General features: G+C 35.4%; 1 protein-coding gene across 1 annotated transcript in view; it reads left to right on the plus strand.

Moving 5' to 3' along the window:
• Positions 1–419: 419 nt before the first annotated feature.
• LOC145662569 (SID1 transmembrane family member 1-like) overlaps positions 420–15212 on the plus strand; it is a 72314-nt gene continuing 57521 nt past the window's right edge. Inside the window, exons 1-4 of the mRNA XM_081728256.1 lie at positions 420–928; positions 3623–3762; positions 9415–9582; positions 12063–12210. Of these exons, the coding sequence (XP_081584382.1) occupies positions 740–928; positions 3623–3762; positions 9415–9582; positions 12063–12210 (645 nt within the window). The 5' untranslated portion in view covers positions 420–739. The remainder of the gene's footprint in view (positions 929–3622; positions 3763–9414; positions 9583–12062; positions 12211–15212) is intronic.

The raw sequence follows: 15212 nt of genomic DNA on the forward strand, positions 1-15212 counted from the left end.
GGGCTAAGTGTCTAATCTCGGTAAATCCTTTTCTTCCAACTTTTAGAAAATTGACTTAAACTATCGATTTTGCAAAACTTCTCTTGTTTTAAGCCCAAACGAAAACATGACAGCAGAATTTTTTGGAAAGTGTTGCTATTTTCTTCTGCTACCTTCTCACTTTAGTTAGTGTATATTTACAACGAAGGAGGGGTGTATGTGCACCTTTGCACTCCCCTAAATCCGGCCCTGTATATGAGTCTTTCATACACGTTCTTTTAGCGTATATAGTAATATGGCTTGAATTGATCACGTATTTTATATATATAAGAGGCAAAACTCCACGAAATTGTTTCTAGCGACTTTTCAACCAAAATTGGAGTCATTTCATCTCCTATTTAGCGACATTTTGTATCAACTCGTTGGCAACACTGCGAAGAGCAGAAGGGTACCGCTGTTATGTCAGACTCATATGAGTAATATTCATGGAGGATGAAAGGAAAGAGACTGGAAGGAAACTTATGAACAAGAGCTTTGATGAGCACAATTGATTAGTTTCAGTTTGTTTACCTGCCCCGTCCCCTAAATTTCATGTGATTCGCAGTGTTTCCAAATAGATTCATATCGAATAGTGAAGAAGTACGTGAAGATTCGTAACAACGAGAAATGTTCTTTATAGGTGGAAACTATTGTACATCGCTTGTTGTTAAATGGTAAAATGTGAAACTTTTTTGTCATAGAGAGCCCAATAGAACTCAAAATGGTTCTACATATTCTTTCTTTCAATGGGCAGGTATTTATTTGCCTTATTATCGTGTTTTGCGGAGTGACATCCAAGCAGAGTAATACTTTACTGCCAATTGTGCAGAAAGCTAATATTAGTTCTGTATATACTGAAGAAGTGAATGCGTCGTTGGAATATATATATCAATTTACATATTCACAGAAGGTAAGCATTATAGTGTGAATTTTGCTGGGTACTGGTTAAGAATAGTCAGTCATAAACAAAATAAACACACTTTCTTACAAGGCTGTCTATAATCTTTATTATAAATTAACTATAAATGTTATATCACTTCCTTCTTCAGACTACTACTCCAACTGAAGTTCAGTAGTAGTCTGAAGAATAAGCGATTCATCTGAACCGGTTCCCGCAGTTACAGCTCCCAAGAACGAAAGACAGAAAACAACGTGCCCTGCGGGGCTCTAACCCGCCTTCACTCGCTGACGCTCGCTCGGTAATACTATGTGAGGAATGGCAACGACATTAGTGAGAAAATATCTATGTGATTAAGGAACAGCAAAAAATTAGTGACAACCTGTGAATAATATTAACAGTGACAGAATATCACTGCCTTACGCACCAAATGGTGCTAGGTGACCACTGAAAAGCACGAATGCTATTTAACCGAGTCTATTCCCTGTTTAACGTAAGCTCTAAACTCCGATAAACAAAATATTTGTATCCTTCCGCTTTTCACAAATACAATTGGCTATTGATGTATCACTCCCACTCTCCATGGGGAGGAGCAAATTATACACGTGCATTTTGACAATACTGTCTCGTGCTATCTAGATACTTAGCAGCAGCAGAAAAGAAAGAAAAAACTCGAAAGGTTAAAAGAAATATGTTTGAATTTCGCTGGTAAACAATTGTTGCTTAGTGAGTAAAGGTTTACCTTGCTGATGTTTCACCACAACACTCGCTGGACCGTGTATCATGTCAGTCATCTTTCAGACTTAAAAGCAGAACACGCCTTCAAGTTGAATTGGCGACATAATTACTGCGCATGCTTAGTAATTATTTGTATTGTTTCATTAACCACACTCAATTGCAGTATTATTAGATAATCCATATTACGTGTATATTTTTGTCATTTATAATAATGTAGTAGTTTTATATGGAGGTTCATAGTGAAAGTAATAATCAAATGATGTGAACTATTTTGCGGAGGAGTACAAGCGTCGGTAGTCCAACAGCAAATCAGCGAGATTTAGTTTCACGTGGCTTTGTTTATCGCAGTTTAGAGCTTACGCCGAACAGGGTTTAGGCAGGAGCGCAGTAGGGAAGCCTGAGCTGTTCCGAAAGGGTACGTTCGTAGGCAGCAGGTGCATCAGCGACGGGGATAGTGAAAGAACACACACATATAATTTCACTGCTCAAAATTCATTTCAGTATGCTTTTCACTGACACTAATTACTTATATCCACGCTCTCATTTCTTCATGAAAAATGTTTTACGTCATATTTTACCTATCGTATAAATTTTCTATTTAATAGAATCCACTCGAATCTCTGCTCGGATGAACCCACTTCATTTTCAGTAAATCGACTCACTGTATCGTAAACAATCATTTTTGGAATAAACTTCTTCTCTGCAGGGGCGGATCCAGGGGGAAGCGATCGGGGCGATTGCCCCCCACAGAAGAGGAAACTTTCTTATTTTATATATATAAATAAAACCCATCCCAAAGTTTGGAGGCCTTAAAAGTAGCAGTATGACAACCCACCGCCCCCCCCCAGAAGTCGGTCCTGGATCCGCCCCTGCTGCTCTGTGCAGGTTCACTTTATAATGACTTCAGTATATAAAGTTATAATTATATTTAATCACATTATTTAATTATCAATAATATGCCATTCTAAGAAATACGGTAATCTGATCTTAATAGCTCAATATGTATCTTACATGAATCATAAACTAACTTTTATCACTACACATAAGCAAAGTAATCTACTAAGAACATTCCTTCTTCTGATTATCCCATTAACTGGGATCGCTACAACTACATAGTACGGTTTAAGATAAGAATTTTAGATTTAAATTCGATTAGAGTTCCAGAATGCTCAAAAGTACTACATTTAATTTTAGTTCAAAGGAAAATAAATTTTATTTAAATCATTGATTTAAAAAAAAATCATGCGATTTAAATCGCTATTTAAAACATGATCTAAATCAATTCAATTTAAATTAAACAACCCTGATTGTGTATGTAATGTATTTGCCTATTACATACTGCATGCAAGAAGAAAGAAAACACTAATCATACATGAATTAGAAACTCCAACTGGAAGTAGGCTCAAATCTTGCAAACGGTGCGAAATATTGAAAAAAAAATCGAAAAAATCCCCGTCTATGGTACCCCTTGCCGATTTTTATCAAGATGTCCTTCACTTGTGTCTGTAAAGAAACATGTACAGATGTTGTGAGGAATGACCAGGAGATTCATGCTCATATGTGAATGATGTGCTGTGTAGAGAGCGCAGGTTCAGCTAGTAATCCAGGGGTGCCCACAAGGGGGGGCTATGACGCAAACTGCGTCATTGAAATATTTGGGGGGGGGGGTAAAAATCTATATAAATATGTTTGATGGGGGGGGGGTAAAATTAATCGAAAAGAAGATTTTTTCATGGAAGAACACCTACGGATAGACAATTGAGGGGGGGGGTGCGTCATGGACATAAGGGGGGGTGGGCACCACTGAGTAATCTATAATAAACTCTTGCTTCATATTCATTTATTTCCTCTAAGCAGGCTACCAGTATAGCCAATGGTGAACAGTATGGGCAAGTTTCACTGTATATTTATATATGTACAAATGCAGTTACGAAATAATATTAATAATAATATTTTTTTTAAATATAGGATAGTGATGGTCTACCAGTACGTATCAGTGTAATTAGTGAAGATGCAAACAGAACATATCCTGTGTTAGTAGTGGTACGACAACAGAAGGGAGTACTATCGTGGCAGCTTCCATTGATTGTGGAAACTTCTGGCGGAGTGTAAGTTTTTATTACAGTAACATATGTTTTTTACAGAATTTAATTGCGTTTTTCATTTATAAACTACTTAATAGTTCGTAAAATACTTAAGAATTCTGTCACTGCATTGGATAAATGTTCATTAAAGATTAACTTCTTTCGCGAACTCCTCGAAGTAAATTATTTATCGACCTGATCACCTTCAAAGCGGAGACGTGGTTGAAAATTAGGTCCAAAACCAATCTACTTAGAGCACTTGAAGAAAGATTAATATTTATTTATTTATAATTTGTTTCACATGTCCCGGTATCAGCTTCTTAAAATATAGTAGATATCGTAAAAAAATATAGTAGACATCGATATTTAAGGAATTAGATTATTATAATATACGTAGGGTTTTCCAGTCAATGGAAATTGGTTTCGAATGTAAGAGGGGGCACTACAGTTAACCCTGAAGTACTCGCGCGGGGTGTTTACAGACTCCCAAATAGTTATCTGTTGTGTTGCTAGCCAAAAGTCCTGATGAAAAAATATTTTTAAAAAATGTTTCAAAAAGAGTACAAAAATTTAATTTGCAGGAAATACTTTTAAAAACATGTCTAGAGTTATGCTACATTGCCTTAATTATTTTAAAAATATATTTTTATTGTAAAAAAATAATTTCAACTTGGGGGTCTACTGGACCCCGCGCGAGTACTGGTGTCATATAAAAAGGGCGCGAGTACTTACGGGTTAAAGAGTGTTGGCAATAAATCGAACTTCAGTAAAGTAAGTATATTTGTATTATGGATGGATTTGTGTGTACCTATGTATGCATGTTTCAGTTATGCTGTAACGCGTGGATTGGCTTGAACAAAAATTGATACACATTTTACTTACAATCAGGAAAAGAATATTGTAGGCGTAAGACCCCTAGTGGGAAGAGGTGACGAAAATGATGGAAATTGACAGATATTTGTGTCGAATCCTTAGTTGTTTCAGTCACTGAGATAAATAGTGAGACTAGATCCCGTTTAAGTCCAAGTTCAGACGCTATTAACGCCCCAGTGGGGAGGAATAGTGACATGTAAAAATAACCGAAAACGACCGATATTAGTGTCGAATATACTTTATAGTTTTCGGGTTCCAAGTTAATTAGTGGCATTTCCAGTTGAGATGAGACTCTCCTAGCACGCCTACGGATAATGGGAGGGGTGACATACAAAATTGATCAGAAAACGACCAATATTAGTGTCGAATCCAGTTTCGGCGTCGCTGAGATAAATAGTGATACCCCCAGTGCTATTTTAAGTTCAAGTTCAGCCCCATTAGCACTCTTAGGAGAGAAAGAAACATGTAAAAATAATCGATATGAGTATTTCATGTTGCCCCGTATAGCGTAGTGATAATGTTCTCGCCTTTGGTGGGGACACTCAGTCGACACTTTGGTGGTGCAAGCGGTCCTGAGTTCGATTCTCGGTGGGGACACAGTCGAAAATGTGTAACACCTTTCTTAGGGCAGCTATCTTGGAGATGCCTTTCCTGGGTTTTCCTCATTCACATCAGGTAAATGTCGGGATGGTGCCTAACATTGAGGTCTCAGATTTCAAAGGTCCTGTCTCCCTTCCCCGGATGGTGTGCTTGTCAAGGGACATTATCCTTTCTACGTGTCGGACTTATGGCCATAGTTGCCGATAACGCTCAGAAATAGGTATAAATAAATAAATCCGTATCTTGCGGAGTCCATAAATTGATTGGTAACAGTTCCAGTCCAAGTTCAGCCTCCAATGGGAGTAAGACCTTTATTGGATGGGAGGGAGTGAAAATGATCGAAAATGACTGCGATTAGAGTCAAATTCTTAGTTTTCGGAGTCGAGGAAACGGCTGGCCCGTTTAAAATTACTTTTTTCTTAACATAATACCCGTTTCAGCTGGGTTTTTTAATCATATAAATTTGGTTAACAGGCGTATTCTGGGGGAGGGGGTATGTTTCAAAATTTATGCCAAATTTATCATGTGGATTTTTACCATTACATTTTCATTGAAATACGTATCCTGAGAAGAAAGGGGATTTAAATATTTTGCTTAAATCTGTTCTCCCCTTGCGAAGAATGGGCATTTGAGATAATATATATATGAGGTGTGGCAATTAAATAATGAGACTGGCCACCTCCTGTCGCGCAGGATCGTCGGGGGGGGGGGGGAGCTAATGATGTATTGTTGATTTTGAACCTTCATGAGTAGCCACTATTTGTTTCTTGATTCTGAAAGTTTTTCTTTCCTTTGCAGGCTTACATGAAGAGGACAGTGTTCTCTAGTAGTGCCGGAATCATGGTCAATAGTAAAGTTGAGCAGCGCGTTAACATCAAATTTCTGGTGAAATTAAAGAAAACACCGACGGAATGTTGTGCAATGTGTATGGTGATAATGCTATGTCACGTGCGCGAGTTTTCGAATGGCACAAACGTTTTTCAGAAGGTGGGGAGGAGGTTGAAGACGATGAACGACCCGGCCGCCCTTTGAGTTCAAGAACGGAGGAAAATGTTCAAAAATTAATGAACTTGTGCGGAAAAGCAGACGTCTGAGCATTCGGATGATCGCAGACATGACGAACATTAACAAAGAGACAGTAAGACAAATTTTGCATGGCAATTCAAATATAACAAAAGTTTGTGCAAAAATTGTCCCGAAAAACCTCTCTCAGGAACAAATAGACATTCGAAAGACTGTTTGCTGTGACGTCATGGAACGACTCAAAGCAGAACGAGACTTACTAACACGTGTCATCACATGTGATGAAACATGGATTTTCCAGTATGACCCCGAGACTAAGTGTCAATCCATGCACTGAAAGTCTCCCACATCGCCAATAATGAAAAAAGCACGAATGAACAAGTCGAAAGTGAAGGCAATAATAATTTTATATATATATATATATATATATATATATCACTGGTATCATCATGACTGAATGGGTGCTTCAAGGTCAAACGGTGAATCAGACCTACTACAAAGAAGTCCTAATCAAGCTGAGGAAAAGAATAAGGAAGAAGTGACCGGATTCATGGAAGAACAATGCATTGATCCTTCACCAAGACAGTGCGCCTGCCCATAATGCCCTTTCTGTGAAGCAGGTTTAGCAGCCAAGCCCATCCCTGTGCTCGACCTCCTTCGTATTCCCCAGACCTGGTTCCGTTTGATTTTTATCTATTGCCGAAAGTGAAAAGTGCATTGAAGGGAACACATTTTCAGTTTGTAAAAGAGGTGAAACGAAAAACGGCAGTTGTTGAACAGGGTGACATCTGATGACCTACAGCATTGCTTTGAACAATGGAAGGCTCGTATGCAGCGGTGTATAGATAGGGGAGGGGAGTATATTGAAGGGGATAACAGTCAATTGTAACTTTCTTTGCAATACATCACATTTATGACACCAGTCTCGTTATTTAGTTGCCACACCTCGTATATTGTGCTTACATTGTCATCAATCACCGTATTCGTACGAAGTTTAATATCGCCAAAACTAAAAGCCATTCGTGGTGATTTATTACTGGTCTGTTTGATGCAGAATATTGCCACAGTGGTTATAATTCCTGTGATCAAGAAACTAGCCAATAAATGATTTGCTACTTGTCATACCCCGAACATAATACGTCTGGTTAAGGTCCTTGGCTTCAGCCCAAATTTAATAATATAAAGGACCAATATATTTAGATTGGTCGTCTCGGTGACTACCGTGAGAAACATAATTAATGGGAATTTGAACCTATCAAAAAAGCATAAAAATAGAGTTCATAATCTGCTTCCTCTCTTATTACTGGACTTCCATTAAGACAGGGAGGTTAAATTGACGTTAACTGGCCTGCGAGAAGTTGAGATTTTTTACTACTGAGACCTGATGTGTGTGTAAATAATTGCAACAAATTCCGGACAATATTTTACGAGCAAAGGAAGAAAACATTTTCAAAACTTGGTATAAGAAAACAGACTAAAATGATTCAGTTTTTTTGCTTAATGGCGCTAAACATATACAGTGATACGTTAACAATACGTCAAATTGACGAAGTATGGAAGTCAATTCTTTTTATTATCAGACATGACCAATTCCCAATTTACCGTAGAGAAATCTCGAATTTCTGCTGCTGCTTGGATTCAAGTCTGAGGCATCAGGATTATGCTTTAAGCCATACATGGGCACTAATATTTCAATTTTTGGTAAAGATGAAGAGAGCAGTTCCATACGTGCTATACGACACAGATGAAACTTTTTAAAATCGCCAGTGTCTGTGCGTTTACCTTGCTAAGAGTAGCTCGTGGAAACAGACGCCTTCGAGCATTGGAGGTCCTTTGGCAAACCTATTAGCAATAGGGGAATAAACGTAACAGGTCTGTACTCCGTTCTAGTCTCATACATTAGATATTGACGTGTAGAGCGACAACCAGTTCTGATGGCCAAAAAATAGAGCATCACGTTGATGGCGCCGTGTATAAATAGATCTCATATATTCACTAATTTTTTGTACTTTTTGAATTAGTACTATAGACCGACTTACTTACTAAGTAGTAGCTTAATTAATGTATCCTTATAAGTATACACTTCGAAACAGAGTAACAACTTAGTTGTGTACAGTCTGCTTTAAAAAAAAAAAAAAAAAAAAAAAAAAAACTGCAACATGAGCATGTAAATTTATTGGGAAACAACGAAATCTTTTGCTCCAAAAGAAGTATGCAAGGGAGGATGCCGAGGTATCTCCTGGCGTGATACGTGCAACTTATACGTTATGTTAATTTCCTGGGCTGTTAGGCGTAGTTTCACAATAAACTTACATGCTCATGTTGCAGGTTTTTTTGCTGCGGACTGTACATCTCTGAGGGTTTTTCAAAAATTAAAGAATAATTTGTAAATACCTAAAAATGAAAATGAAACTTGCAGTTTAACGTCTCACAATAATGGCTTTTAGACTAAGGGAGACGGATAATTAAGGCAAGTAAATGATGATGGGAGAATTGGTGGAATGAGAATGTGGGAGGAAAGGGAGTACCTGAGGAAACCCACTAACACGATGTTGTCCATCACAAATATATATATATATATATATATATATATATATGCATTTCTTAACGACACTAAATTATTTCAACACTCTCTGTTGCGTTCTTCAGTAGCTGTAAGAAACTCATTTGAGAGTTTTTTTTTCTTTCTTTCCAGTTTACACTTTATCAGAAATGAAATATATTTTCATGTGAGTTTCCCAATGGTACTGAAGAAAGCAACAGATACGTTGAAATTGTTTATAGGTATGTATTACAGTACATACCTATTAATAATATAATTAAAATTTAGCTAATCGAGTACATAATTAATAAGTATTACGACGTGGGAACAGTTCGATAACCAAACTAAGATCAGAGAGTCAATAAAAGCAGTTTAATATATGTCCTATTTCTTTAGTAAATAAATTAATGATGCAAGTTTCCTGTATCTTCATAATCTTTCTTAAAGCAAACCCCTTCACCTTTTTTTTTTTTTTTTTTTTTTTTTTTTTTTTTTTTTTTTTTTTGTAGAACAGATCCTAAAATACAACAGACACTCAAATATTTAGAAGAGGAAGAGGAGGGAAAAAGATAGGATGATTAATTTTCATTATGTATCATTTGAGCCGTGTTACAAATTTTATTCTGCTTTCCTTTCAGATATGAGTATTCTCATGTACAAAGGACTTTGTGCCCAGTCTACAATTATTATTTATCAGCACTGAAGTCTAACGAGAAGGAAGAAGTCATTGTTAGCATTTCCACTTCTAGTCCTCTTAATGTTTCCTTTTCAATGTCAGTGACGGTTGTGGAGGATTTTTACATGAGGTATTTATCAACTGCTACACTGATGATTTTTTTTCATTGTTGGTGATTATATAAACTTTCGAGTATACTAAACTATTGTGTAGAATTAGGTGATAGTTTTTTACTAGCTTTCGTAACTTTGTAGGTACGAATAGATTTTGGGTTATACTTAAATAAGAGTGTCATCAATTTTGAAGAGAAGTTTTACTGGCAGAAACTTGGGAAACCCTGTGTTTTCCTTATTGACTAAAATTTATATGAATTATTATGGAACTTCTATTCTTAACTGAGCAGTTTTTGTCGATACACGTTACTTTCTTACATTGATGGCAGATCAGAATGATACAGATTTTTGTTACAAAATTTCAATAAATATAGCAAACTCTCATTCGCGATTCAGAAGGAAGATGTAATCTTTGGGCATACAGGCACAATAAGAAGTTTGCATAGTAATCTTACGTCAGTAATCCAAGACACTCATATGATCTCAACATACCCTCCGCAGTTAAAAATTAAAACTTCAGAAACTTCTTGAGAGCGAAACCTGAAGATGAGGAAAAACGTATAAAAATTTATTAAATTTATGTGTATTAAATGGCTATAGCAAATATGCAAAACAGTAAACAAGAGGTTCAACAAGGGACAACAGTAGACATACGTTAGGCATGCCAATTTTTCCTGTTATTTCCAATCACCTTAAGAAACTTCTCAAAAGATATAGCATCTCATCTACCGTTGTATAACTATGATTCAACATTGAGATGCAGATTATCTTGAAAGACGAAAAGAAATACAATACATTGAACTAATATGTTCAAAATACTTACACATATAAGATCAGGGTTATCGAGACGCTATAGGTATACTTTCCATGAGATTAATAATATTAAAGTATTAAAGAAATCTGTCGAGAAAACAAAATAGTTTCATCGTGGCTACACCTTACGCGTCTTCGATGTGAGAAAACCAGGTTCGGTTCCCGATTGAAGCTCATGTGGCTCGAATCCTACATTAAGCTGTAGATCTACGTCTCACAGCCTTGCTATTGAACAGGACGGTTAACCCTAACCAACCAAAACAAAATAAAGCTGAAACATTTCTTATTAGGACAAGAAAATCAGCTCTATAATCTTCACATAAATCTTCTGGACATTTATTTATACCCATTGCTTGAGAACTTTGCTCGAGTGTTCGGTAATCGCCTACGCAAATATCGTTCTCCGTTAATTAGCCACTGGCTGGCTTCCTGTTGATAATGCATTACAATTATTTCACCTTCATTAACAAGAGTCTACCGTGGTACGATTTTAGTCGATTGTTTATTTTTCTTGTTCTGTGTTAATTTTTCTTCGCACACTTAATATCACCTTTTTTTCTTTATCCCCAATCACCTCTAAAAGGTAGGTTATGAATGGAAACATTGTAAGATTTACAATGATGCTTCAGAAAACATTGTTTTTTTTTTTTTTTTTTTCTCATTTCATGAAATGCCTATTGTACTTATTAGTTCTTGTAAATAAAAATACCTAAAATTTTTAAAGTAAGGGAAATTTATATTGAAGAATAAAACTAATTATTTATTTACCCCGTCAGTTTAATTTATCCTTAGCAATAATTTCGGTTGAATACTTTACAACCACCTACAGGCTAATTCCTGAGGAAGTACATATAGTCCACTTGCCAGTGTTTGGTGATAGTTCTAGTATGTTACAAACATTTCGTCTGAAAAAATGCGATATTTATAAGTGATAGTAGTTTTCTTTAGATTATCTTAAATAAAAGACACTTCGTAGCTCAAGAAAAAAAGTCAAGCACCAAGATGTAACCAATAGTTGTTCAGTCTACCTTGTGAGGAATTGGCCTGTAGATAGTTCCAGAGTTTTCAATCAAATTTATCACGGGATAGACTAAATGTACGTAGTAAATAGGTAAGAAGTTTTATTCTTCATTATAGACTGTACGTAGAAATTCGAACCATAACGTATTAAGGAGAATGTCTATAACCTAGACTGTGTGAAGAATAGTAATTTGACGGAAAGTACTTTAAAAAAAAAAAAAAAAAGTAATAATAGTTGCGGTTGATGCACCAAATTTGTATTATTATAATAATAAGTGTTTATTACGACTATTGGAGGGAAATCATATTGGAAATGCTACATGAATTATTAGTGAGAAATTAGTTTAAATATGTGAACTTTGTATATCTTGAATAGATCACACTAGACTTATACACACGTTCATTGGACTTAAGAGAATAATTTTGTACGAAAAAAAAAAAAAAAAAATCTGTGGAGTAGTAAAATAAGAAAGATAGGAGTACAGTATCCGTTAAATCGTTGCATTATGCTAGACTATGCATCTTTTTCATGTATACTGTTACACCCATTTCAGTCAGTGTCGTTGTTTTCAAATAAGTTTAAAATAATCACCTGTATATAAGTGCCAAACTTATTACTTTTAAAATATATTATTGTAGTTACTTACTAAAAAAATTATTTCAGCTTTGAAGAGGAGCCGAGGAAAGTGTATGTGACACCATCTCAACCTCAGTACTATGGATTCAGGTTCCCGAAGGACACGCATACTGTATTACTTCGGGTTAATTCGGAAGATGATATTTGTATGATTGTATCCATTCAGAATACTTCGGTATGTTCTTTTACTTGCTTAGTATTGTAACGTGTTAAAATGTAACATAGATTTTTTAAATTCAGATACAAATTTCGTAGTGTATTTAGAAATTATTACGAATATCTTGTAAGTTTGGTTTAGTTTGCGGAACGAACAATAAACATTAATTGTACTGACCTGGAATATTTGTTTTCATGTACAGGATTCAAGATCAGGTAATAGAATCAAGATTGCATAAGATGCGTTGTTTTGTAACTCGGGATAGGCTCAGAATCTTATTGAAATTTGCGGCACTTTTTCTTTTTTTCTTCATGAGAGTTATTTTCCAATCCGAAGGTAAGACTGTATCGAACAATGGCATTTTTTTTTTAATAATCTTCATTGAATTGTATCTGTGCAAAATCAACACTCATGAGTAGAGCGGATTTTTAGAACAACGGCTTTCATGAATATAGGTCTTTTTAAAGTCTATCAAGCTTAGGAATATTGTTAATTGGACTGTATTAGTGCATGTGCTATTATTAACCTGTACTTCGATTAAAAACATTTGTGTGATTTTATCAAGTCAGCTTAAGACTGTGTTTTTGGAAAGTTATATTTCCAATATGAGATATAATCAGGTTGTCTAAAAAATATTGATCCCTTGAAGATCAAAGTAGAGAATACAGTTATTGATATTTGAAAATAACATAATGAAACATACATTATGAAAATAACATTATTAACATATACACCATTTTGTTGGATGACCTGTCATTTTTCCGGCAACACCATAATCCCGTCGCTATAGAACTTCCGTGATTTCTGTTCAAAAAATTGTGACACGTGGTTTTAACAGCCCTCTTTTGAAACTAACTTAACATTATTAAGAGAACTCTACAGACACCGGAACACATGATAATCTGACGGTGCCAGGTCCAGGCTATACGGTGGATACATTAAAACTTGTCAGGTAAGTTCCCTTATTTTTGCAGGCTCATTAATGATGTATACGCTCTTGCGTTATTAGCGTAGTATACGACACTGTCTGTTGACTAGTTCCGGCCGCTTCATTTGAATTGATAGGTGTTCCCTCACACACAATATACACGTTCCTCTTTTCATTTTTGCGTGCCTTTGCGTTCCATTCGAACAGCTTGCTGAACTAGAAACGTTGCTTTTTCATTTCACATAGGGTGTCTTACCAATTATGGCGTTCAAAGGCTGATGCGATTGGAAAAATTCCATCATTTTATATCGATAACCACCTATTTCCAACAACTTTACATTTTAGTTTATCTTTACCCATAACAAAATTGGCCTATGGTCCCCATACTTTCGAGACACTCGGTATACCTTAAGATTCCTTCAAATTTTGAGGTATAATAAAGTGTGGTCTCGAGTCCGAATTTTCACATGATTTGCTTTATCTATTTATATTACCACCATAATTGTAGTTCAAATATGGATAGCAGGCATAAAGAGCAACATTCTGCATACATTCTGCTTACTTATATCTTTTTCGAAGGCCTTGAATATATATTTTTCGTAAATTGTAGTATTTACAGATGTTTAAACGTCATCAATTTTGCAAAATTTTGATAGTTTCAGGTACTGCACTGTTTGTTACAGGTTAACTCGGCACGTTGAGCTTCGTGTCAAAATGTGGGATTTCGAGATTGATGATAAGTCTCGATTCTCAGCCCAATCACTGTTTGTCAATTTTACATTTTTAGTTAATTTGCACTGCCGAGTGGTTTGGTGTGAAAAGAAAATTACCCGATTCTGTCATTCCGCAATTAATGTAGAGAGAGATACTGCAATGTTAGATAAAACTTCAAAGAATAATTTTTCGGTTAATATATTTTCTTCCAAGGTTGCCTCCAATATGTTTCTGCCTACATCACTGCTGTGTTATGTTCTAATTTATCTAACTTCATGTCGTCCTTACGGGCTTAATGCTTCTTTGATATATTTTATGAAACTGTGAAGAGGATGACTTGATAAGAAATAAAGTGTTCCGAGAGGCTAGTACGATCATTTTGGCCCTTACGGCCTAAATAAAAGATAGACGAAAGAGGATCGTTTTCATCTGTCGAAATTTGACTATGCCATTAGGGGAAACCTTGCAATTCAGGAAACATATCGAGACGTTTCTTCCGATCTCTTCATAACTCGAGGGTCGTTTTTGACTCTTCAAATTTGACTATGTCATGTTAGATAGAGGAAACCTTGCAACTTTAGAGACATATTAAGACGTTTCTCCCGATCTCTTCTTAACTCGGTCATGTTTCTATGTAAATTCAATCATTAAAGAATTTTGCAGTAGTATTTGAAATTTTCCTTGGAGACATTCTTGTTAGTGTATAATTTACGTTATTGCTAAATGGATACAATGCTTAATTACTTAATCAGGCAATTAATACGTTACTATATAATTAAGAATTCAGTTTTGCGAAAGTAAAACCACCACATCACATTCTTCTGCTTTCATATGGCAATGTTTACATGCTTGTGTTTATTTCCATCATTTGTTTGATCATTGTGAGCTTGTCAAAGAAAGTGTTGTTGGTATGTCAATCGCTTATTTTCCTCTCTATCCAACTTCATGTTAGTGACACTGTTTCAGACTGTAGAAACAACCGTTAATTGTGTCGTGAATGAGGTATATTGAAACAGTTATTTGTAGATTTTCTTTTAATCTGACCAAAATAGTATTATTATGATTTTGTAGCGTACGTAATCGCGAACTTAGTATGTTCGAAGAAGAGAGAGAAACTAAAGTTTAAAATTATATTTCCGTAGCAGTCTTACCACAGTTAAAGAAATTGCTAGTCTTATTTTTTAAGGTGATTTTTCAGTTGTTTTTTTTTTTTTCAAAGTCGATTGACATGTTTGCCTAAGACTGATTTTATTATTACTTTTTCATAATAGCATTTAATTGAAATTATATGTAAGACAGAATAAATTATTTAAAATTGATCGAAATATAGTAGTTAATACTATATCCAAGATATTAATTTTTAAAATAGGTTCTTCTT

The sequence above is a fragment of the Thermobia domestica genome, chromosome 10 (genome assembly GCF_964235325.1).
Source record: "Thermobia domestica chromosome 10, izTheDome1.hap1.1, whole genome shotgun sequence".
NCBI lineage: Eukaryota > Metazoa > Arthropoda > Insecta > Zygentoma > Lepismatidae > Thermobia > Thermobia domestica.